Below are 17,298 nucleotides of genomic sequence, written 5' to 3'. Positions count from 1 at the left end.
TGGTGACAAGGTCTCTGAGGCTAGGGTGGCCCCAGGATGGCCTTGGTAGTGGCCAGGAGACAGACAGGAGGGCTGACTTGTCAGGAACACAATGAGTGGCTTTGGAGAAGTAGGAAGTGGGTGGAAGGTCACTAGGGGCATCCTGCTCATCAGGAGCTGCCTGTGGGTGTGCCAGCTGCTGGGCATGAGGTGGGGAAGGAGGTGGACGGTGGACACTGAAGAGGGAGGCTGAAGAAGGAGGAAGTGGTCGACTCTGTCTGAGCAGGGTATTTCCTGGGGAGGCAGCTTGAGCTGCTTCCAGGGAAGGTCTGCGTGGGCTTCTAGCACGTGGACCTCCTTAACGTTCATTTCCTGTGAAGTGGGCAAGACATCTGTATCAGTCATCTTAAGGGTCCTTGCCAGGCTCTGAAGGGCTGGGCTGTGACTTGGAGGACTGACTCAAGGCAGGGGTATGACAAGGAGGGCAGAGGGAGGGGTGCTGCCCCTGTGGAACACTGGGTGGAGACTTTTCTCCATGCCCCAGCCCCTGGATCCTGGCTGGGCACACATTAAGCAGAGAGAACTTGGGGCTGCAGTGATCCTGCCAGGGGATGTGGTGGAGGACATCGCTAGAGGGCAGTGTGACCCAGACTCGAGCAGTGTCAGCTAAGGTCGGGGGCAGAAAGTGTACAAAGCTTAAGAGGCTGGGCTGAGGAGACAGAGAGGAGGTAGACCAAGTGTTCCCGAACTCAGGCTCTCTCCTTTGCCCCTTGCCTCCACTGCATTTTTAGAGACAGGAGGAAGAGAAATAATATAATAAATGATAACATTAATGTGCTTTAGAATGGATTTCTCAGACACTGACACTTTTAACGCATACCAGAATCTTGTAAGATCCATGACAGTGTGTATTCCATTTTCCTGATGAAGAAGCAGAGGCTCATTAAAGAAAAAAATGTGTAAACTTATGATTTAAAATTTAATTGGTAAAAATGAAATCCTGGAAGGAGAAGTAAGATACTGTCAGGGTTTGGTGAGTCCCCAGGGACCTTGGTTACTAGGTGCCGCTCACGTGCTCCAGGTGGGCTGGGGTTTAGCCCGAGCTCCCCAGCAGCTAAGGCAAAGAGAGAAACACGATTAAGTTTGAGATTTGTCCTCTGTCCCTGTCCATGAGATAAAGGAGCTTTTTCAGCGTGGTTGGGCAGGTTGCTCCTGTGGGCAGTGGAGAGTCCCGGGACTCGGAGCAGAAGAGAGGGTCGGGGCACAAGGCCGGTGGGGCGCGGCGGAGTTGACAACCGGGCCAGTGATGAGAGTTACGCAGAGGCCGCCAGGCTGGTCCTGACCAACTAAGCTCTGCGCGTCACGGAGGCCTACCCCAACGCATGCAAACCCCTCCTCCTGGGGGCCCTGAGGTCACGCAGAGCGGGAAGCGGGACCTCGGGTGTCCTGGGGGCAAGCCTGGCACGCCCAGGGCGAAGCCGTGGGTGAGGTCTATGCAAATCATCAGGGTCGCGTTGGGTGTGCTGGGCTCCGGCATCCAGGGCGGGGCCGGCACCATCCAAGCCTGGAAACTGGGGAGCTGGGCATGCGCGTCCCCCATCCTGGCATGCAGGGCGGGCCCGCTTAGTCCAAAACGCGCTAGTAGGCGAGCTGAGCATGCGTGGTAGGAGGCCAGGCGCTCTTCAGTTGGGGTGGAGCCTACTCGTTCCGGGGCGGGGCCTGCGGGGAGTTGGAAGGGCGTCAACGCGGCTTCAGGAGGGGCGGGGCTGAGGGGTAGAGCTGGGGGGCGGGGCATCGAGTGGCCCGAGGTGGCCGGGCTGCTGGGTTGGAAGCAGCGCAGGCCGACTCATCCTAGCCCCAGGATGGCGTCCCCACGGGAACTGACCCAGAACCCCCTGAAGAAGATCTGGATGCCGTACAGCAACGGGCGGCCTGCTCTGCACGCCTGCCAGCGCGGTGGTGAGGCGGGGTCTGCGGGGAAGGGGGAGGGCGGTGCATGGGCATGGGTATTGGTCTTACGTGGAGAGGGAGCCGGGAACAGGTGGGGAACCGGGGACAGGTGAGGCAGCCGTGACTGGTGGGAGGGGAACAGGAACAGGTGGGAGGCCTGGGACAGGTGTGGCAGAGCGGGAGGCGGGGACAGGTGTGTTGCGACGTCTCGGCTCAGCGGGAGCTAGTTCTGGCCGCCATCACCTAGGGGAGGGCTTAGGACCCTTCCCACACCACTCTGTCCCCACCGCCTCAGGTCAGGGGAGGACTTGGAGCCTCGGTCCTGCCCTCTCAGCTGGCCAGAGAGCGTGGGCCGGGTGGTCAGGCCGGGGTCTGAGCTGTGTTGGCCCTAGGAGATTCGCTTGGTCTCTCTGAGCCCAGAACTTTCAAAGGCCCAAGGCGGGGAGGAAGGCCCATCTCTGGGCCTGAAATCGAGTTTTGGGAGGAATTTCAGGGAAGTGCACATGTGTTCAGGATAGAGACAGTGAGACCACTTTGTTATGTGGGCCTGTCTTTGTGTCCATGGGTGTGTAAGCATCCAGGTGGGGTTGTGGTTGTGGGTGACTGGTAAAACTGGAGGGTGGAAACATCTAGAACATACGCTGAAATTCAAGGAATCGTTAAGGGGATTACTTTTCCTGTGGTCCTAGGTGTTAAACCCACTTCATTGATTTTCTGCTTGTCCTTAAATGAGTCTGCAACTTTTTTATTACCAAGAAAAACAAAGATTTATTTTAGGAGTAACTGAAATGTTGTAATAAATTTGCAAGTTGGCAAGGTCCTCAGAGAACATCTAGTCCAGCTTCTGATACAGATTTGGAAATGGAGGTCAGGAGACTGTGTTATGTGCTGGGGTCTCCCTGCACTCCTGACCTCTGCTTGGACGTGATAGGAGAGGAGAGAGTGCTTGGTGCTTGTCTTGCTTTGAGGGTGTCCTGGGGGCCTTGGCTTTGACCAAGGGTGTGAGTCCTGGGTGAGGAGTGTGTGCATCTCTTAGCACACTGTGGAACCTGGTAGGGGTGGCCGTGGCTTTGACCAGACATTCTGGTGGGTCGTTACTCTGACCATAATGTAGGTCCTGGTGGGCTGCTGAAACTGTGAACCTGCTTTTAGCCCTGGGGCCATGGCTTTCCAGTCAGTATTCAGTCCTAAGGGACTATGGCTACACCCTAGCCAGTTTTCCTTCTAGACTTCTGGAGGTGTGGAGGGCTAGGCCCCTTTCTCTTGTGCTTCTAGTCAGTCCGTGTTAGGGCTGTATTGTTCTAACTAGGGGGTGGCCTCCGTTGTTACATAAAGGAGAGGGAGTGAGAACATGGACTTTGGAGGCAGGAGCACTCAAGCTGCGTCGTGGCTTAGCTGGGTGACCTTGGGCAAAGAGCTGACCCTCTAGGTCTCAGGTTCCTTATCTGTGAGACTGAGACAGTCATCATCCTTGCACTATGAAGCTGCTGTGAGCCTCTTTTTTTAAAGTTTATATATTTATTTATTTATTTTTATATATTTTTGGCTGCATTGGGTCTTTGTTGCTGCTCGTGGGCTTTCTCTAGTTGCGGCGAGCGGGGTTTACTCTTTGTTGCGGTGCACGGGCTTCTCATTGCGGTGGCTTCTCTTGTTGTGGAGCACAGGCTCTAGGCGTGCGGTCTTCAGTAGTTGCAGCACGCAGGCTCAGTAGTTGCGGCGCACGGGCTTAGTTGCTCCATGGCATGTGGGATCTTCCTGGCCCAGGGCTCGAACCCATGGCCCCTGCATTGGCACCAGGGAAGTCCTGTGAGCCTCTTGATAAGTGCTTGATAAATGGTAGCAGGTAATTTTGTAATTTATCATCACTGTTGTTTCTTTGCTTCTCCATACCTCAAAGTCAGGGATTGAAGCTCCAAGCCAACCCCCTTTCAGGTGGCAAAGGAGTTGAGGCCCAATGGGAGGGTACTTGCCCAGGTCTAACTGCCCCTGGGGCAGGCCTGTGTTTCTCCAAGCTCCAGGTATGCAACTAAAATGTGGCTCTGGCCTGAGCAGAGGGGCTCGTGCCATGGCACTGCCTCAGGGTGTTGCAGTGGGTGGGACTGTGAGCTGGCCTGGCACAGGAGGGCTTCCTGGAGGAGGAGGTAGCACCCAAGAGGCTAAAGATGAGACCTGCAAATTTGTGGGGGTTTGGACCCCAGGCTAGGGTCTCACAGTTCACAGCAAGGAGGGAGTAAGCAGGGAATGAACAAGGAACCAGCACCTCAGGTCCCAAGCCCGTATTTATGCAGCATCTTACCCTTTGCATAGTGGGCTTCTAACTAGATTGGAGGACCACAAGGACAGGTGAGAACCTGAGGGTCAAGGTGGGTGGAAGTTGACTTGATCACAGGGCTTTATAGAGAAGAGGATGAGGGGCCCTAGTCTGTGCTGTGTGGTGGGTTGTCTTTGGGGTCTAGTCTGAGCTCCTCAGGGCAACAGAGGCTGGTTGGCTGAGGGATGTTCCCTGCCTTCTCCTCCCCCACTCTTCATGAGCAATTCTTCCTCCTTTTGATAGAATTCAGGGCTACACAGAGGGCCTGGAAGCTGTTACCTTTCTGGTCATTGACCTGGAGGAGCTCTGGGGGCAGATGGGGTAGGAGATGGAAAGGGGACTCGGGGAACATGGCAGAAAGGACAGTATTTGATAGCTTTTCTTAGCCAAAAGGTGGCAAGACTGCCTGGGTAAGGCCACGACTGGTGTGTGCACAGGACAGTAGGAGAGACAACTTTCTCTCCCCTCTGAACAGGACAGTAATGCCAGTTTGCTTTATTTTAAAGAACTCTCCCTTCCCCAGCCCGGCCCACGGAAGTCGGGGCAGGTGCAGTTCAAGACTTAGTTCTGGAACCCACTCCAGGGACTTGTGGCTGCCCCTGCGGAGGTACCACCAGAAAGTAGTCACCAGCACCAGGCTTGTCTCAGCCTCTCGACTCCTTGGGCTCCTGTGGGCTTGAGCAAATTTACAGATAATTTACAGGAACTAGTGAGAAAAGCTGAGTTGACATATCTTCAGACTTCCTTCCGCACATGCCCCATGTTCTGAACTGTGTGTTCTGCTGTCCTGTTGCTCAATGTTGAGGTCCTGAGGGCCCAGATCTGCAGCTCCAACTGCATGCCCCCACTCACCTGGTCCACCTGCCCTTGGTTCAAGTGTGTTTCCTCCGTATGGGCCTCGGTTTGCAATTTCTCCATTGCTGGAACTTCCCCAGTGTTTTGCTGTTGCAAGCAGGGCTGGTGTGAATATACTTGTACTTTGAATTTTCTTTTGTCTCATTGACTTGGGACCTTATCTTGAGGAGCAGAGGTGATAGGTAATTTATTGCTCTCGTTTTGTGCCCAGCCCTGATTTGCTGCCCTGCCTGCCCACCATGGCTGTGCATGGGGCGGGGAGATGCTGTCACCAAACGCTGTGGGAGGAGGCCAGGGGCGTCTCTGGGAAGATGGAAGCTGTGAAGAGGTGATGCAGAACCTCAGCCCTGGGGTTGTGGGAGAGCCCTTCAGGGAGCAATGGGAAGGGGTGGCCTCATCAGAGGGAGCAGGCTGGGCGCAGGTTTTCCCCACAGTGAGTAGCTGATGCACTGCGCTGTGGTTGCTGGGGAGCCCTGGCCAACCGGCCAGAAATTGTGCAAACAGCCCAGGACTCAGCAGCACTGGCCTGGCCCTCAGGATGCAGGGCCTTGCCTAACTTGTTTTTCTCTCAGCTTAGCCAATGCTGAGGTTTTTGTTTTTGTTTTTTTAAAAAATAAATTTACTTTTGGCTGCGTTGGGTCTTTGTTGCTGCATGTGGGCTTTCTCTAGTTGCAGTGAGCGGGGGCTACTCTTCGTTGGGTGTGCAGGCTTCTCATTGTGCTGGCTTCTCTTGTTGTGGAGCACAGGCTCTAGTCACACAGGCTTCAGTAGTTGTGGCACGCGGGCTCTATGGCGCAGGCTCAGTAGTGATGGCACATGGGCTTAGTTGCTCCGCAGCATGTGGGATCTTCCCGGGACAGGGCTTGCACCCGTGTCCCCTGCATTGGCAGGCGGATTCTTAACCACTTGCGCCACCAGGGAAGTCCCAACGCTGAGGTTTTTCTGCAAGGTTCCTCACTCAGACTCACCATCAGGCTGTGTCTGCAGGATCCCCTCCTTCTCTCCCCTGGGGCTTGCAGAATGGGTCACATTTGCCCAAAAGCCATGCACAGGAGTGACGGAGCCCCCACTGACAAGCAGGGTCTTTTACTTCTATTCGGGGCCTGCCTGGAGACAGACAGTTGCCTCTGCACCCCAAGTCCCAAGGGCAGTCCTGAGATACATCTGTGTCCTTAGCCAGGCGGGCTGCCAAGTCCAGGCAGAGGGCACAGCTTCCTGGAAGTGTTCCAGCTCTTACATGGGGATATTGCTAGGCGTTGCTGAGGGATTATCATTCCATTTTACAGGTGAGGACACCAAGGCTCAGAGTTGCCAGTAAGTGTCAGAGTCAAGATAGGAACCCAGGCCTGACCGACTCTGACCACCTCTGCACTCCATCTCCAGTGAGGGAGACAGGTTGAAGGGTGGGGTCCAGCAGTCTGTCTGAGGAGGGCTACCAGGTGAAAGCACTTGCAGAGCCATGTGGTCAGAGGAGGAGTAGTGACAGGTCCCCACCTCTGTCCATCTGTCTGCTGTGGTTTTACCTGGCCCGGGTCCTGAGGACGATGAAAGGGAAGCTTCCTGAGGCTTCTGAGGTGAGACCACACTGAAAGTGGAGCTGGCTCCCGTAGTCTGGCAGTTCTGCTGCCTTGGTGTCTGCCTTAGTGGGCCATGGATTCGGGGGCTGGTGCAGACTCTTCCCCGCCTCTAGCCTTGGCAGCTTCTCTTTTCGGCACACTGACCTGGTGGCACATGGGATGGCGGTGGCTGGCTATCAGAGGGACCGCCCTTGTGGCGTTGGCCTGGGTCTCTGGTCTCAGCCCCCTGTGGCCCTCACCCTGGTGGGTTTTGAGGTGCCTCCGTCTCCTTCCCTGCCCACAATTTTTGAGCACCAAATCTGCCAGGCCTCAGGATCCTGAATGGCTCAGACACTGCGGGGCTGCTTTCACCCCAAGTGATCAGTTGTGGAGAGCAGACTCATTGGCGAGATGACTGGGTTGAGGGAGAGAGCGCAGCAGGTGGGCATGCAGGTGCCTTGGAGGAAGGACTCACTGCAGAAGCTGCTTCCGGGCTTTGTAGATGAAGAGAAATTCTCCCTGGGGAGCGGAAGCAGTGGTGCTGTGTGAGCAGGAATGCTGAATGACGGGTTCCTGGATGACAGGCAGGCATTGAATACCCCACTGGGTTTTGGCGCTGTCCCACCTGCCAGGGGAACTCCCCCGCAGAGTTTAGCCAGGGCCGTGGCAGCTCCAGCTTTATATCTGATGGTGCACTTCAGGGTAAATGCTGGCGAGATCCCGCGGCGTCTCCCTGAGCACTGACAGGCCTGGGGAACTGGGCATGCCAGCGCTGGTTAGAGACCATGGTCTGGGGGTGCCCAGGGAGCTCTCTGCTGCCAGGAGCCTGGGAAGGCACATCTGATGCTGGGCCTGGAAGGAGGGGCCCACTGGGAGGGGTCCGGCCTCCTCAGACACTGCTCCTTGTCTTTCAGTTTGCATGACCAACTGCCCGACGCTCATTGTCATGGTGGGGCTGCCTGCCAGGGGCAAGACCTACATCTCTAAGAAGCTGACCCGCTACCTGAACTGGATTGGCGTGCCCACGCGGGGTGAGACTCAGCCTTGGCTTTCCAAGGGGCCTTTGGGACTTTGTGGGGGAGCGGGGAGGAGTGAGAAGGCTGGACTGCCACAGGGCCTGGGGGTGGGTCAAGGTCAGGGGTTGGGGAGGGATGCTGTTGTGTGAAAACTGAGCCTCTCCCTTCCCCCAGAATTCAACGTTGGCCAGTATCGCCGGGACATGGTCAAGACATACAAGTCTTTTGAGTTTTTCCTTCCAGACAATGAAGAGGGCCTGAAAATCAGGAAGTGAGTTTGTGTGCGTATGTGTGTTTGTTTATGAAGAAGGCCCTGGAGCCCAGTTGCTAGTGATGACCAAGCTGTTCCTGAGACCTGGCCTTGCCCTACCCTGTGGGCTGTAACAGGGCTGGTTTCTTGACCTCTCAGGATGTGGTGGGGGTGAGGATGTGCTGGGTTTGGGGACAAAGGGAGTGGGTATTTGGCCCCTTGGTGGCTCGCCCTGCCCTGCCCTGTGGGATATCTGTGGGAGGGGAGTGTGGAGCTTCAGGGAGATGGTGGAGGCTTAGCCAGGGCCCTCGGCTTACCCCAGGCCATCCATGGGGATGGGCTCTGATAGGGAGGGGAGCCCTAGGTGAAGCAGAGATGCAGGCCTCAGGGGTGCGGCAGAGTGGGAATGGGACTACCTCCTGACACCTTCTCGCAAAGCCAGAAGGATCAGACCCAGAACTGGGGCGTTTCCTCCCTTGCCCCAGGATAAGCCTCCTACTGATATTTGGAGGCTGCTTGTCATGTTCTTGGCATGTGTTGGGTAGGCCTTGGCTTTCCTTTGAAGTTGCCTCAGTGTTGCTGGGTGACGAGATGGAAATTTGCATATGATACCCGCTCTCCCTCTCCATTCAGACTTGAATTGCTTGCTTTCTCCAGAAAAACTGAGCACCAGCTGTGGTCTGAGGAGCTATGCTATGCTGTACTCGGCAGGTGTCAACTGAGGGATCAGGAAGCTTCCTGCCCTTGTTCTGGGCCCAGCCGTTGTGGGAGGGCTTTGAGCAGAGGTTGGCCCAGTTCTAGTGACCTTCCCAAATCAAGCCCCAGGCCGGAAGCCCCTGGTTATTGCCGTGGTTGACCCGCTCCCTCTCTGGCCACCAGGGGGCAGGAGTTCCCCATCGTGGGGCTTGGGCCTTCCGTGCCTCTGCTGTTGGGTCAATGGGGATGGGCGGGCTGCTGCACCAAGAAGGGAAGTGGAGTCTGACATTCAGGTCTCTGGGGCCGAACTGTGAATTGTGGGTAAAACTCAAGGGTGGGCCCTCTGTGATAACGACCCAGACAAAAGTGAGGGTACTGATATTTGAACCTCCTGTGTGCTGTGTGTGTGTGATGCCCATTGCCGCCCCCTGCCCACCAACTTAAAGATGAGGAAATTGAGGCTCAGCAGTCTCACACAAGATCCCAAGGAACTTCACAGAGTCCAGACTTAAATCTAACCCCATGTACCACTAAAAACTGTCCTGTCCATCGTTCCGGAAGTACTCAATTTGTAGATCAAAGGTTGCATCAAATGCAAATTCTGCAACAACCTCAAGCTGTGGGCACTCGTTAGCTGCTTTGATCTTCCCTACAGTGGGCTGTGGTGCCTCACTCTAGATGCTGAGACTGAGGTCAGGAAGTGGTGGTATTGTCTGGGATCCCTCAGGGTTTGATTTGAAGCCAGGCCTGTCTGAATCCAGAGTGTTTGTGGGGAGAAGAAGGAAGCTAGCCTTCCCAGAGCTCGCTGGTCATTCTGCTCAGACTGCCCATTGAAGGTAGGAACATTGGGATTAATTCTCATGGCGAAACCCAGACTCAGAAGAGGTAAGGAAGCTGGTCTAGGGTCACCCAGCTGGAACAGAGGCCCCAGCAGTAGAAGCTGGGGGCACATTCACGTGTGCCTCTCTGTAGGCACACCCTCTGGCTGTTCCTAGAAAGTCTCCCTCGTGTATCCAAAGCCTGGGTCTGGCCCCTGGGCCATGGGTCCATTTCCCATTAACCAGCCCCAAATGTCCCACAGATAACTGGCAAAATAGAAAGATCAGACTTCTTAAAAATGGGAAACCTGGGAAGAGAAGCCTGCCTTTCCCAGAGGCCCAGGTACGTACACATTGTTGAGCTTCCTATAGCTACACAATGTGGAGGTCTGTCCCTAACACTGGGCACAGTGGAAGATCTAGAAGAGGGCATGTACAGCCATCTGTACACGTGCAGGTGTTTCCTCTTTATGTACACATGGGTAAGTGTGTAAATACACACCAGGCACCCTCATATATGTGCACACAGTCACATACTGCAGGAAGGTGTGTACACATACCGTATGTACACACGTGGGCGTTCACACACGTGCATATCCTCCTGATACCAACTGTGTCCAACAGTTCAATTCAGTTCAATTCTGACCCTGTCTACCTGCAGTTAGCATCAGTTCCCACAGGTTAAGGACTCAGTCCCTCAAGACTGACCCCACTTCACACACCAGTCACAAGTCTCGGCGGGGGGCACCCGTACTTCTAACTGGCTATAAATTGGGGGTTCCCACAACCCCCTCTTCAGCAGGTTACTGTTCCAGCTCACAGAGCTCAGGAACATACTTGAGTTGTGTTTACTGGTTTATTATAAAGGATACAACTCGGGAACAGCCAAGTGGAAGAGGTGCACAGGCAAGGAAGGGGGCAGTGCGGGGAGCTTCCAGCCGTCTCGGGGTCTGGCACCCTCCCAGCACCTCATCTCTTCAACCTGGAAGCTCTTCAACTCTCATCGTTCAATTCATCTTCAGCCCCCACCTCCCTTCCTGGAGGATGGTGGCAGGGCTGAATGTTCCAACCCTTTCATCACTTTCTGGTGATCAGCCCCATGCTGAGGCTGTACAGGGGCCCCAGCCTGAGTCGCTACATTAGCATCAACTCAGGTGTGATTGGAAGGGGCTCCTTGTGAATGACAAAAATCACTCCTATCACTTAAGAAATTCCAAGGGTCTTAGGAGCTCTGCCAAGAACCCAGGACAAAGACCAAATGTATTTATCAAACCACATACACCCTCTTGTATGTGCACAGCTGCACTCCCACAGGGGCCCAAGGAATGCTCACAGGTGCTCACTCACAGACTTACACATACACATATCCACCCATGCATGCACGTGTGTGCCCGTCCACACTCACACCCACACGTGTTCAGGCTCCCAGGCTGTTCCCCCAGCATCTCCACCTGGGCCCTGAGATCCCTCCTACTTGGTGCAGCCTCAGCCAGAGCAGACCACAGAGATCTTAGCCCAGAACATGGGGCTCTAAATGTGGGTGGCAAGAGAGGCCCCAGCCGTGCTGAAACTGTAGAAATGTGTCTCGGGGATGTGGGGGGCTCTGAGAAGCTCTGGTTCTTTATGTCTCAGTGCAGAAAGAATTCAGTGAGAGACAAAGTGTTAGATTTATTTATTAGAATAGGACACTTGTGAGGTTTACAAGTGGGTGGGCAGGAGGGCACTGTGCCCAGAACTTAGTAGGCTACAGTTTTATAATCAAAGGGAGAGTGAGGAGGGGGAGAAGACCACCTGCTTCCTCATCCTTGAGTAGACATCAAGCTTCCATCATCAGCTCCTCCTCCACGTGGGGGTGGGGGGCGGAGTTCTCTTGTCCCTAGTGGTCAAACTGGGACTGTCATGGCGCAATGGAAACGAGCAAAAAGGCGGTAACGTATACTAAAACATGGTAAATCAGCTCAGGTTTCAGTATAATGTCACCCTTTCCTTATACTTTTGTTTTTAGTGAGCACAAAGGAGCATGTCCTAGGAATCATTAACTTACCACTGGGCAGGAGGTGGGTTTCATTCCACCATTGTTTTATTGTCTGGGGGCATGTCTCATGCTTCTGTCGCATGGTTTTGTTGTTAAGCAAGCCTGCTTGGTTTTGTGGTTAAGCAAACCTGCTTTCTCGAGTGATCATTTTCTTATAGAGGTCTCCCATACTTTTTCCTTATGATCCCTTAGTGGGATTAACTAGTCACCTACTTTGTCCCTTTACTCTGTCCTTATCAATGCCAGCTTCCTGGACTTTCAGAATTCAGGTTTTTTGGCAGAAGAAAGCACTTTGGGGTCTTAATTGAAAGGCCTAATAGAGCACAGAAAGGTCACAAGGAGGCATAAGAGCAGAGCTCCTTCCAGTGACCTGGACTCAGCTCTGCCCCCAGTTTCCTCATGACCCCAGGAGTCTGGTCGGCCTCTGTTTCCATGCTTGGGCACACTGGCCTGGCTTGGCCTGGCACAGTCCTTTGATGCACTAGGGGTTTACACACAAAATCCCAAGATCAAACAAATGGGAGATCTAACTTTACTTTTACATCAAAAAAGTACAGGTAATAGTGTTTGGGAGGAAAAATTTTCCCTTCTTACCTTCTAGGTTCTTTGGCTGGTCTAATAATTAAATTGACATGACACAGATTAACAGGACAGAAAAAAAGTTTAATAGCACGTATACCTCCTACACACATGTGAGAGACCTGGGAAGCCCTCCCCTTAAATACCATCTTCAGCTGAAGAGAAAAGAAGATGTTGGGGGTGAGGAGTCAGGAGAATTTACCCGGAAAAGCTCAGTAAACGAGGGTAAGGTTGTTGTGCAGATTTAAATCTATGCCTTCAGGGAATTCCCTGGCTGTGGACTCGGAGCTTCCACTGTCGGGGGGCCTGGGTTCAATCGCTGGGAACTAAGATTCTGCAAGACGTCTGGTGTGGCCTTAATCAATCAATCACTCAATCTGTGCCTTCAGGAGTGATAATAGTTTCTAGAGATAAAGATCATCTCCCTCCTCCTGGTACAGCGATGGAGACCCCCTTACAAATGGAGATTTCCCTTATACTTGTAAATGTCTCTCAAAAAAGGGTAACTTCTACTCATGTTTTCAGAGCTGCTCCCGTGTCTGCAGTGTCTTAAAAATAATCAGCCTAAAATAATCCTTATGCCAAAGAGACATATTTTGGGGTGGCAAATTCTGCTCCCCTGCATAGATAAAAAGTCAAAGTGATTTATCTATCTTCGTACCTTATAGGGGAAATGGATAAAGTCAGAAAGATCCTTATATGTGGCAATCCATTTTGCAGCAATAAACGGAAAGGCTGAGATGTCTGAGGACAGACAGTGTAGTCAGTGGTCAGTCATGGTGAGGGTTTTGCCCTTCCGGAGCACCTGTGGACCCGGGTGCGAGAGGCAGAGACACGGCACCCTCCTCCAGAAGGGATCATGTAGGGCGTTCTTGGTCCACTGAAAGAAAGGAACAGCCTAAAAGTTGAGACTTATGTTTTATTCAGTGAACAAAACTGAGGACTTAAGCCTAGAAGACAGCCTCTCAGATAACTGAGGGACTGCTCTGCAGAGGTAAGGTAGGTGCCATGTGTGGGCTCATTGAAATCATTCCTTTGATAGGCACCTCAGCTCTCTGGGGCCAGTGTCCTGTTCTTTCCCATTCTGAGTCCCCTGAGGGGGCCCCTTTGGGGGTGGCTGCAGTGGCTGATAGCTTGATGGCTGCAACACCCTTTGTTTGCTGATACACCAGGTGGCATTCTTAGTCCACATCTCCCTTCTAGAAAGGAAAATTGAACATTAAGCTTAATGCTGCCTTGGGGGCCAGCAGTACTGTCTCTCCTTTCCCACCACCTGCACCGCCTGCCCTGCCCCCAACACACACACAAGGGAGTGTCTGGTTTTAGAAGTGCTTATTTTGGTAGTCAGGGGAAATGCATGACACTTAGAAATCATGAATATGGCAAAATGGCAGGCTGGATTTGTACATGATGAGATGAAGAAGGAAAGTACAGAAAAGTGGTATTTCAAAAAGTATTCCTGTATGTATACCAAGGGGGAAAGGGGGTGGTGGGATGAATTGGGATATTGGGATTGACATATATACACTACTGATACTATGTATAAAATAGACAACTAATGAGAACCTACTGGTATAGCACAGGGAACTCTACTCAATGCTCTGTGGTGACCTAAATGAGAAGGAAATCCAAAAACAGGTGATATATGTATACGTATAGCTTATTCACTTTGCTGTGCAGTATAAACTAACACAATGTTGTAAAGCAACTATACTCCAATTAAAAAAAAAAAAAGTTCCTGATGGCCAGAAACACATAGCCTTCCACCTACAGGAGCAGGGTTACCAAACACTGAAAATCTTCCCAAGGAAAGAGAAACCTTGAGAAGAGAGAAGGGGCCCCAGGGGCTGCCCCGTCTCCTATCTGGCATAGGATATATCCCTGACCTACTGCCCTGCAGCAACAAGTTAGGTGCTTGGCTGACCTGTGTTTTCTTTTCTGAAGGCAGTGTGCCCTGGCAGCCCTCCGAGATGTTCGGCGGTTCCTTAGTGAGGAGGGGGGGCATGTGGCGGTGAGTATAACACCCTGGTGGTATCTGGGAGTGACATATGGGAGCCCACATACTTCTACCCCTTTACTTATCAGGCATCTGGAGGGGAAGGCAGGGTGTATGTGGCCCTAGATACCACTGGGTGCCCGCCCCTGGGAAGAAGTCTGCAGCTGCTGTGCTGGAAGAAGCCAGAGGCCAGAGGTGGGCCAGGAATTTCCCTCTGGGCTTGTGGTTGTGTTTGACCCTGCTGGACTTCCCTCTGAATACTCACATTCTTGGCCACTCCACAAGTTAGAGGTGTCATGTTACCTAAGTCTTTAGCAAATGTGATTTCTCCTGGTGTGGAGAGCATCCAGCCCAACATTTGGTGGCTATTCCAGGAATCAGTTGAATGCTGGGTAAGGGAATTCCCCCTCTGTGTTGGACCCTCCAGTCAGATGGACAGGTGGGACAAGGCTGAGCAAGGGTGTCTGCAGGAAAGGGCCCTACCCCAACCCTATGTAGTCAAACACGGGCTATTTTTTCCTTCCTTTTTCCTTTTGAAGGCATGCATCCTGGAGCTCTGTCCCCCAGCCCCATCTAGATCAGTTGCCCTCTAGGTCTGTCTGTGGCACAGCTGTCACCCTGGGAATTTCCTTCTCTTCCCTCCTGAGTTGAATGCCCTGCTCTTGGATCCCATGTCTTGCTTTTCCTTGCTTTACTGACTTGTTTTGTTGGAGCACATCCTCTAATAGCTTTCTGAGAAAGGTACTTGGGAAGTAAATTTTGTGAGACCTTGCATGTGTAGAAATGTCTTTTCTTTATCCTCACATTTGATGGATGGGTGGAAAGAACGGTTCCTTTAGAATTTTCATGACATTGCTCCATTGTATTACGGCTTCTAGAGTGGCTGTGGGAAAGTCTGATGTCATTCTGATTTGCTGATCCTCCTTAAAAGTTTTTTTTTCCCTAGGGAATTCCCCGGCAGTCCCAGTGGTTAGGACTTCATGCTCTTTCTGCTGAGGGCCTAGGTTCAATCCCTGGTCAGGGAACTAAGATCCCACAAGCTGCACATTGCGGGCAAAAAGAAGTTAAAAAAAAAAAAGAAAGAAAAGGGCTTCCCTGGTGGCGCAGTGGTTGAGAGTCCGCCTGCTAATGCAGGGGACACGGGTTCGTGCCCTGGTCCGGGAAGATCCCACATGTCGCCGAGCGGCTGCGCCCGTGAGCCATGGCCGCTGAGCCTGCGCGTCCGGAGCCTGTGCTCCGCAGCGGGAGAGGCCACAACAGTGAGAGGCCCGCGTACCGCAAAAAAAAAAGAAAAGTTTTATTTCCTAGAGGAAACTGGGGGCTTCTCATGCCCCTTCCTCTGGGGAAGCTTTTAGGGGTCTTCAAGGTGATGTGCTTTATGGTGGGTCTTCTCCACAATGCTGGGTCCTTGGGGGGACCCTTTCCATCAGGAAACTCTTCTCCAGCAGCTCAGAGAAATGTCATATATTTTACTTTGTTAAACCACCCCCACCGCTTTCTCACAACTGAGTCCCCACTCCCCTCCCATCTTCTTCTTTTTTTTTTTTAAATGAATTTATTTATTTTTTATTTATTTTTGGCTACGTTGGGTCTTCATTGCTGCACGCAGGCTTTCTCTCGTTGTGGTGAGCGGGGGCTACTCTTCATTTTGGTGCGCATGCTTCTCATTGTGGTGGCTTCTGTTGTTGTGGAGCACGGGCTCTAAGCTTGCAGGCTTCAGTAGTTGTGGCTCTCAGGGTCTAGAGCGCAGGCTCAGTAGTTGTGGCTCGCAGGGTCTAGAGCGCAGGCTCAGTAGTTGTGGTGCACAGGCTTAGTTGCTCCGCGGCATGTGTGATCTTCCCGGACCAGGGATCGAACCCGTGTCCCCTGCATTGGCAGGCAGATTCTTAACCACTGCACCACCATGGAAGTCCCTCCCTGTCCTCATTTCTTGAAGTTCCTTTTATTCTGTTTGATTTAGTCTTTGTTTTTCATGTTAGAGGTTTTGCTGGAGCATCCAGTGAGCCCTGGTCAAATGCCCTTTGTAAAAAGTTACGCTCTAAAAGCTGCTTGGGTGGGCTGCCCCTGAGTGCTGGGCAGGCCCCGGGGGGGCAGTCACAGCCTGCCTGGAGGAGGCAAGGAGGGGGCCTGGGGCTCCACTTGCACCACCAGCCAGTCCTCCCGTTTCTTCTGCACACTTGTCCCTTTTTTCAGAGATGCCTGTGCCCTGTTCCTGACTACCGTGGTTCTGCACAAGCAGGTGTGCTCTGGTTGGTGTAGGTTTGTGTTTGGTTTTCTCTGTTTCTCTGAGCCAGTTACCATGTGTCTATCTTAAAAAACTGTGTTGACATTTCCCATCTCCTCTCCTCTCCTGTTCCCATTTTACTGGGGTGACAGGATGGAGTGGAAGTAAACGTGGGTTTAGTTCTACAAGTTTAACTAGTTTCACTGGAAGTCTTGTGAGTGAGTGCCTGCTGCCCTGCTTCCAGCTTCCTTGGGGTGCTCCCCAAGGAAGAGGAGGACCAGCCCAGCCATTGCAGGTCTGAAGGAGACTGGCCAGGCAGATGGCCAAACGGCAACTGGTCCTGATGAGAAATCCAGTCCCTGTGCTACAGCTGTAGGGTGGCCTCCCACCCTCTCCAGGACCAGAGGCTGAGTTAACCCCATTTTGGTCCTAGGTTTTTGATGCAACAAATACCACCCGAGAACGGAGAGCGACCATCTTTAATTTTGGGGAACAGAATGGCTACAAGGTGAGGCCTCCTTGGCTTACGTCCTTGGTTGGGCTGTGGCACGTTCGGGCCCTCTGGGGCCACTTTCTCGGCCTCCTGAGGCCCACTGGCCTCAGGCAGGTGGGCTCCTGAGTGGATTTGGGATATTGATTTTCTCTCCACCTGGAGTTATCTTTCTGAGGAAGTGGGGGTCTTGGTGGGAGAGTCCTTCATAGGGCGGCACCTGCTTTGGTTCTGTGCTCCTTGACCTGACCCCACCCCCTGAAGAAGGGCCTCTGGGCAGCATGGCCCTCAGTGGGTAGGGAGCTCCAGGGAGCCAGGCTCAGGGCCCTAAATGTGTCTCTGGTTCCTTCCCTCCTGCCCACCCTGGTCTTTGCTGCAGACCTTTTTCGTTGAGTCCATCTGTGTGGATCCTGAGGTCATAGCTGCCAACATCGTGGTGAGTGGTGCATCTGCCCTTGTGGGAGCAGTAATACAGCCAAGATGGCCTGTGACAGTGAGGTCCATCTCCAGGTTAGGCTGGTGCCTGGGCCGACCTTAACTTGG

General features: G+C 53.0%; 1 protein-coding gene across 3 annotated transcripts in view; it reads left to right on the top strand.

Moving 5' to 3' along the window:
- The window catches only part of PFKFB4 (6-phosphofructo-2-kinase/fructose-2,6-biphosphatase 4), a 41,036-nt gene that overhangs the window by 2,027 nt on the left and 21,711 nt on the right, over positions 1-17,298 (top strand). For 2 of the 3 annotated variants that reach the window (XM_079933804.1, XM_079933803.1), the window contains exons 1-6: positions 1,776-1,938; positions 7,566-7,682; positions 7,842-7,938; positions 13,990-14,056; positions 16,699-16,773; positions 17,135-17,191. In XM_079933804.1, the coding sequence (XP_079789930.1) occupies positions 1,842-1,938; positions 7,566-7,682; positions 7,842-7,938; positions 13,990-14,056; positions 16,699-16,773; positions 17,135-17,191 (510 nt within the window). In that variant the 5' untranslated portion in view covers positions 1,776-1,841. Of the gene's footprint in view, positions 1-1,775; positions 1,939-7,565; positions 7,683-7,841; positions 7,939-13,989; positions 14,057-16,698; positions 16,774-17,134; positions 17,192-17,298 lie in introns of those variants that run through there. The other variant, XM_079933805.1, reaches the window with a different exon arrangement.

This window comes from Stenella coeruleoalba (genome assembly GCF_951394435.1).
Source record: "Stenella coeruleoalba genome assembly, chromosome: 10".
Taxonomy (NCBI): Eukaryota; Metazoa; Chordata; class Mammalia; order Artiodactyla; family Delphinidae; genus Stenella; species Stenella coeruleoalba.
This window is presented reverse-complemented; position numbering and strand designations above follow the sequence as displayed.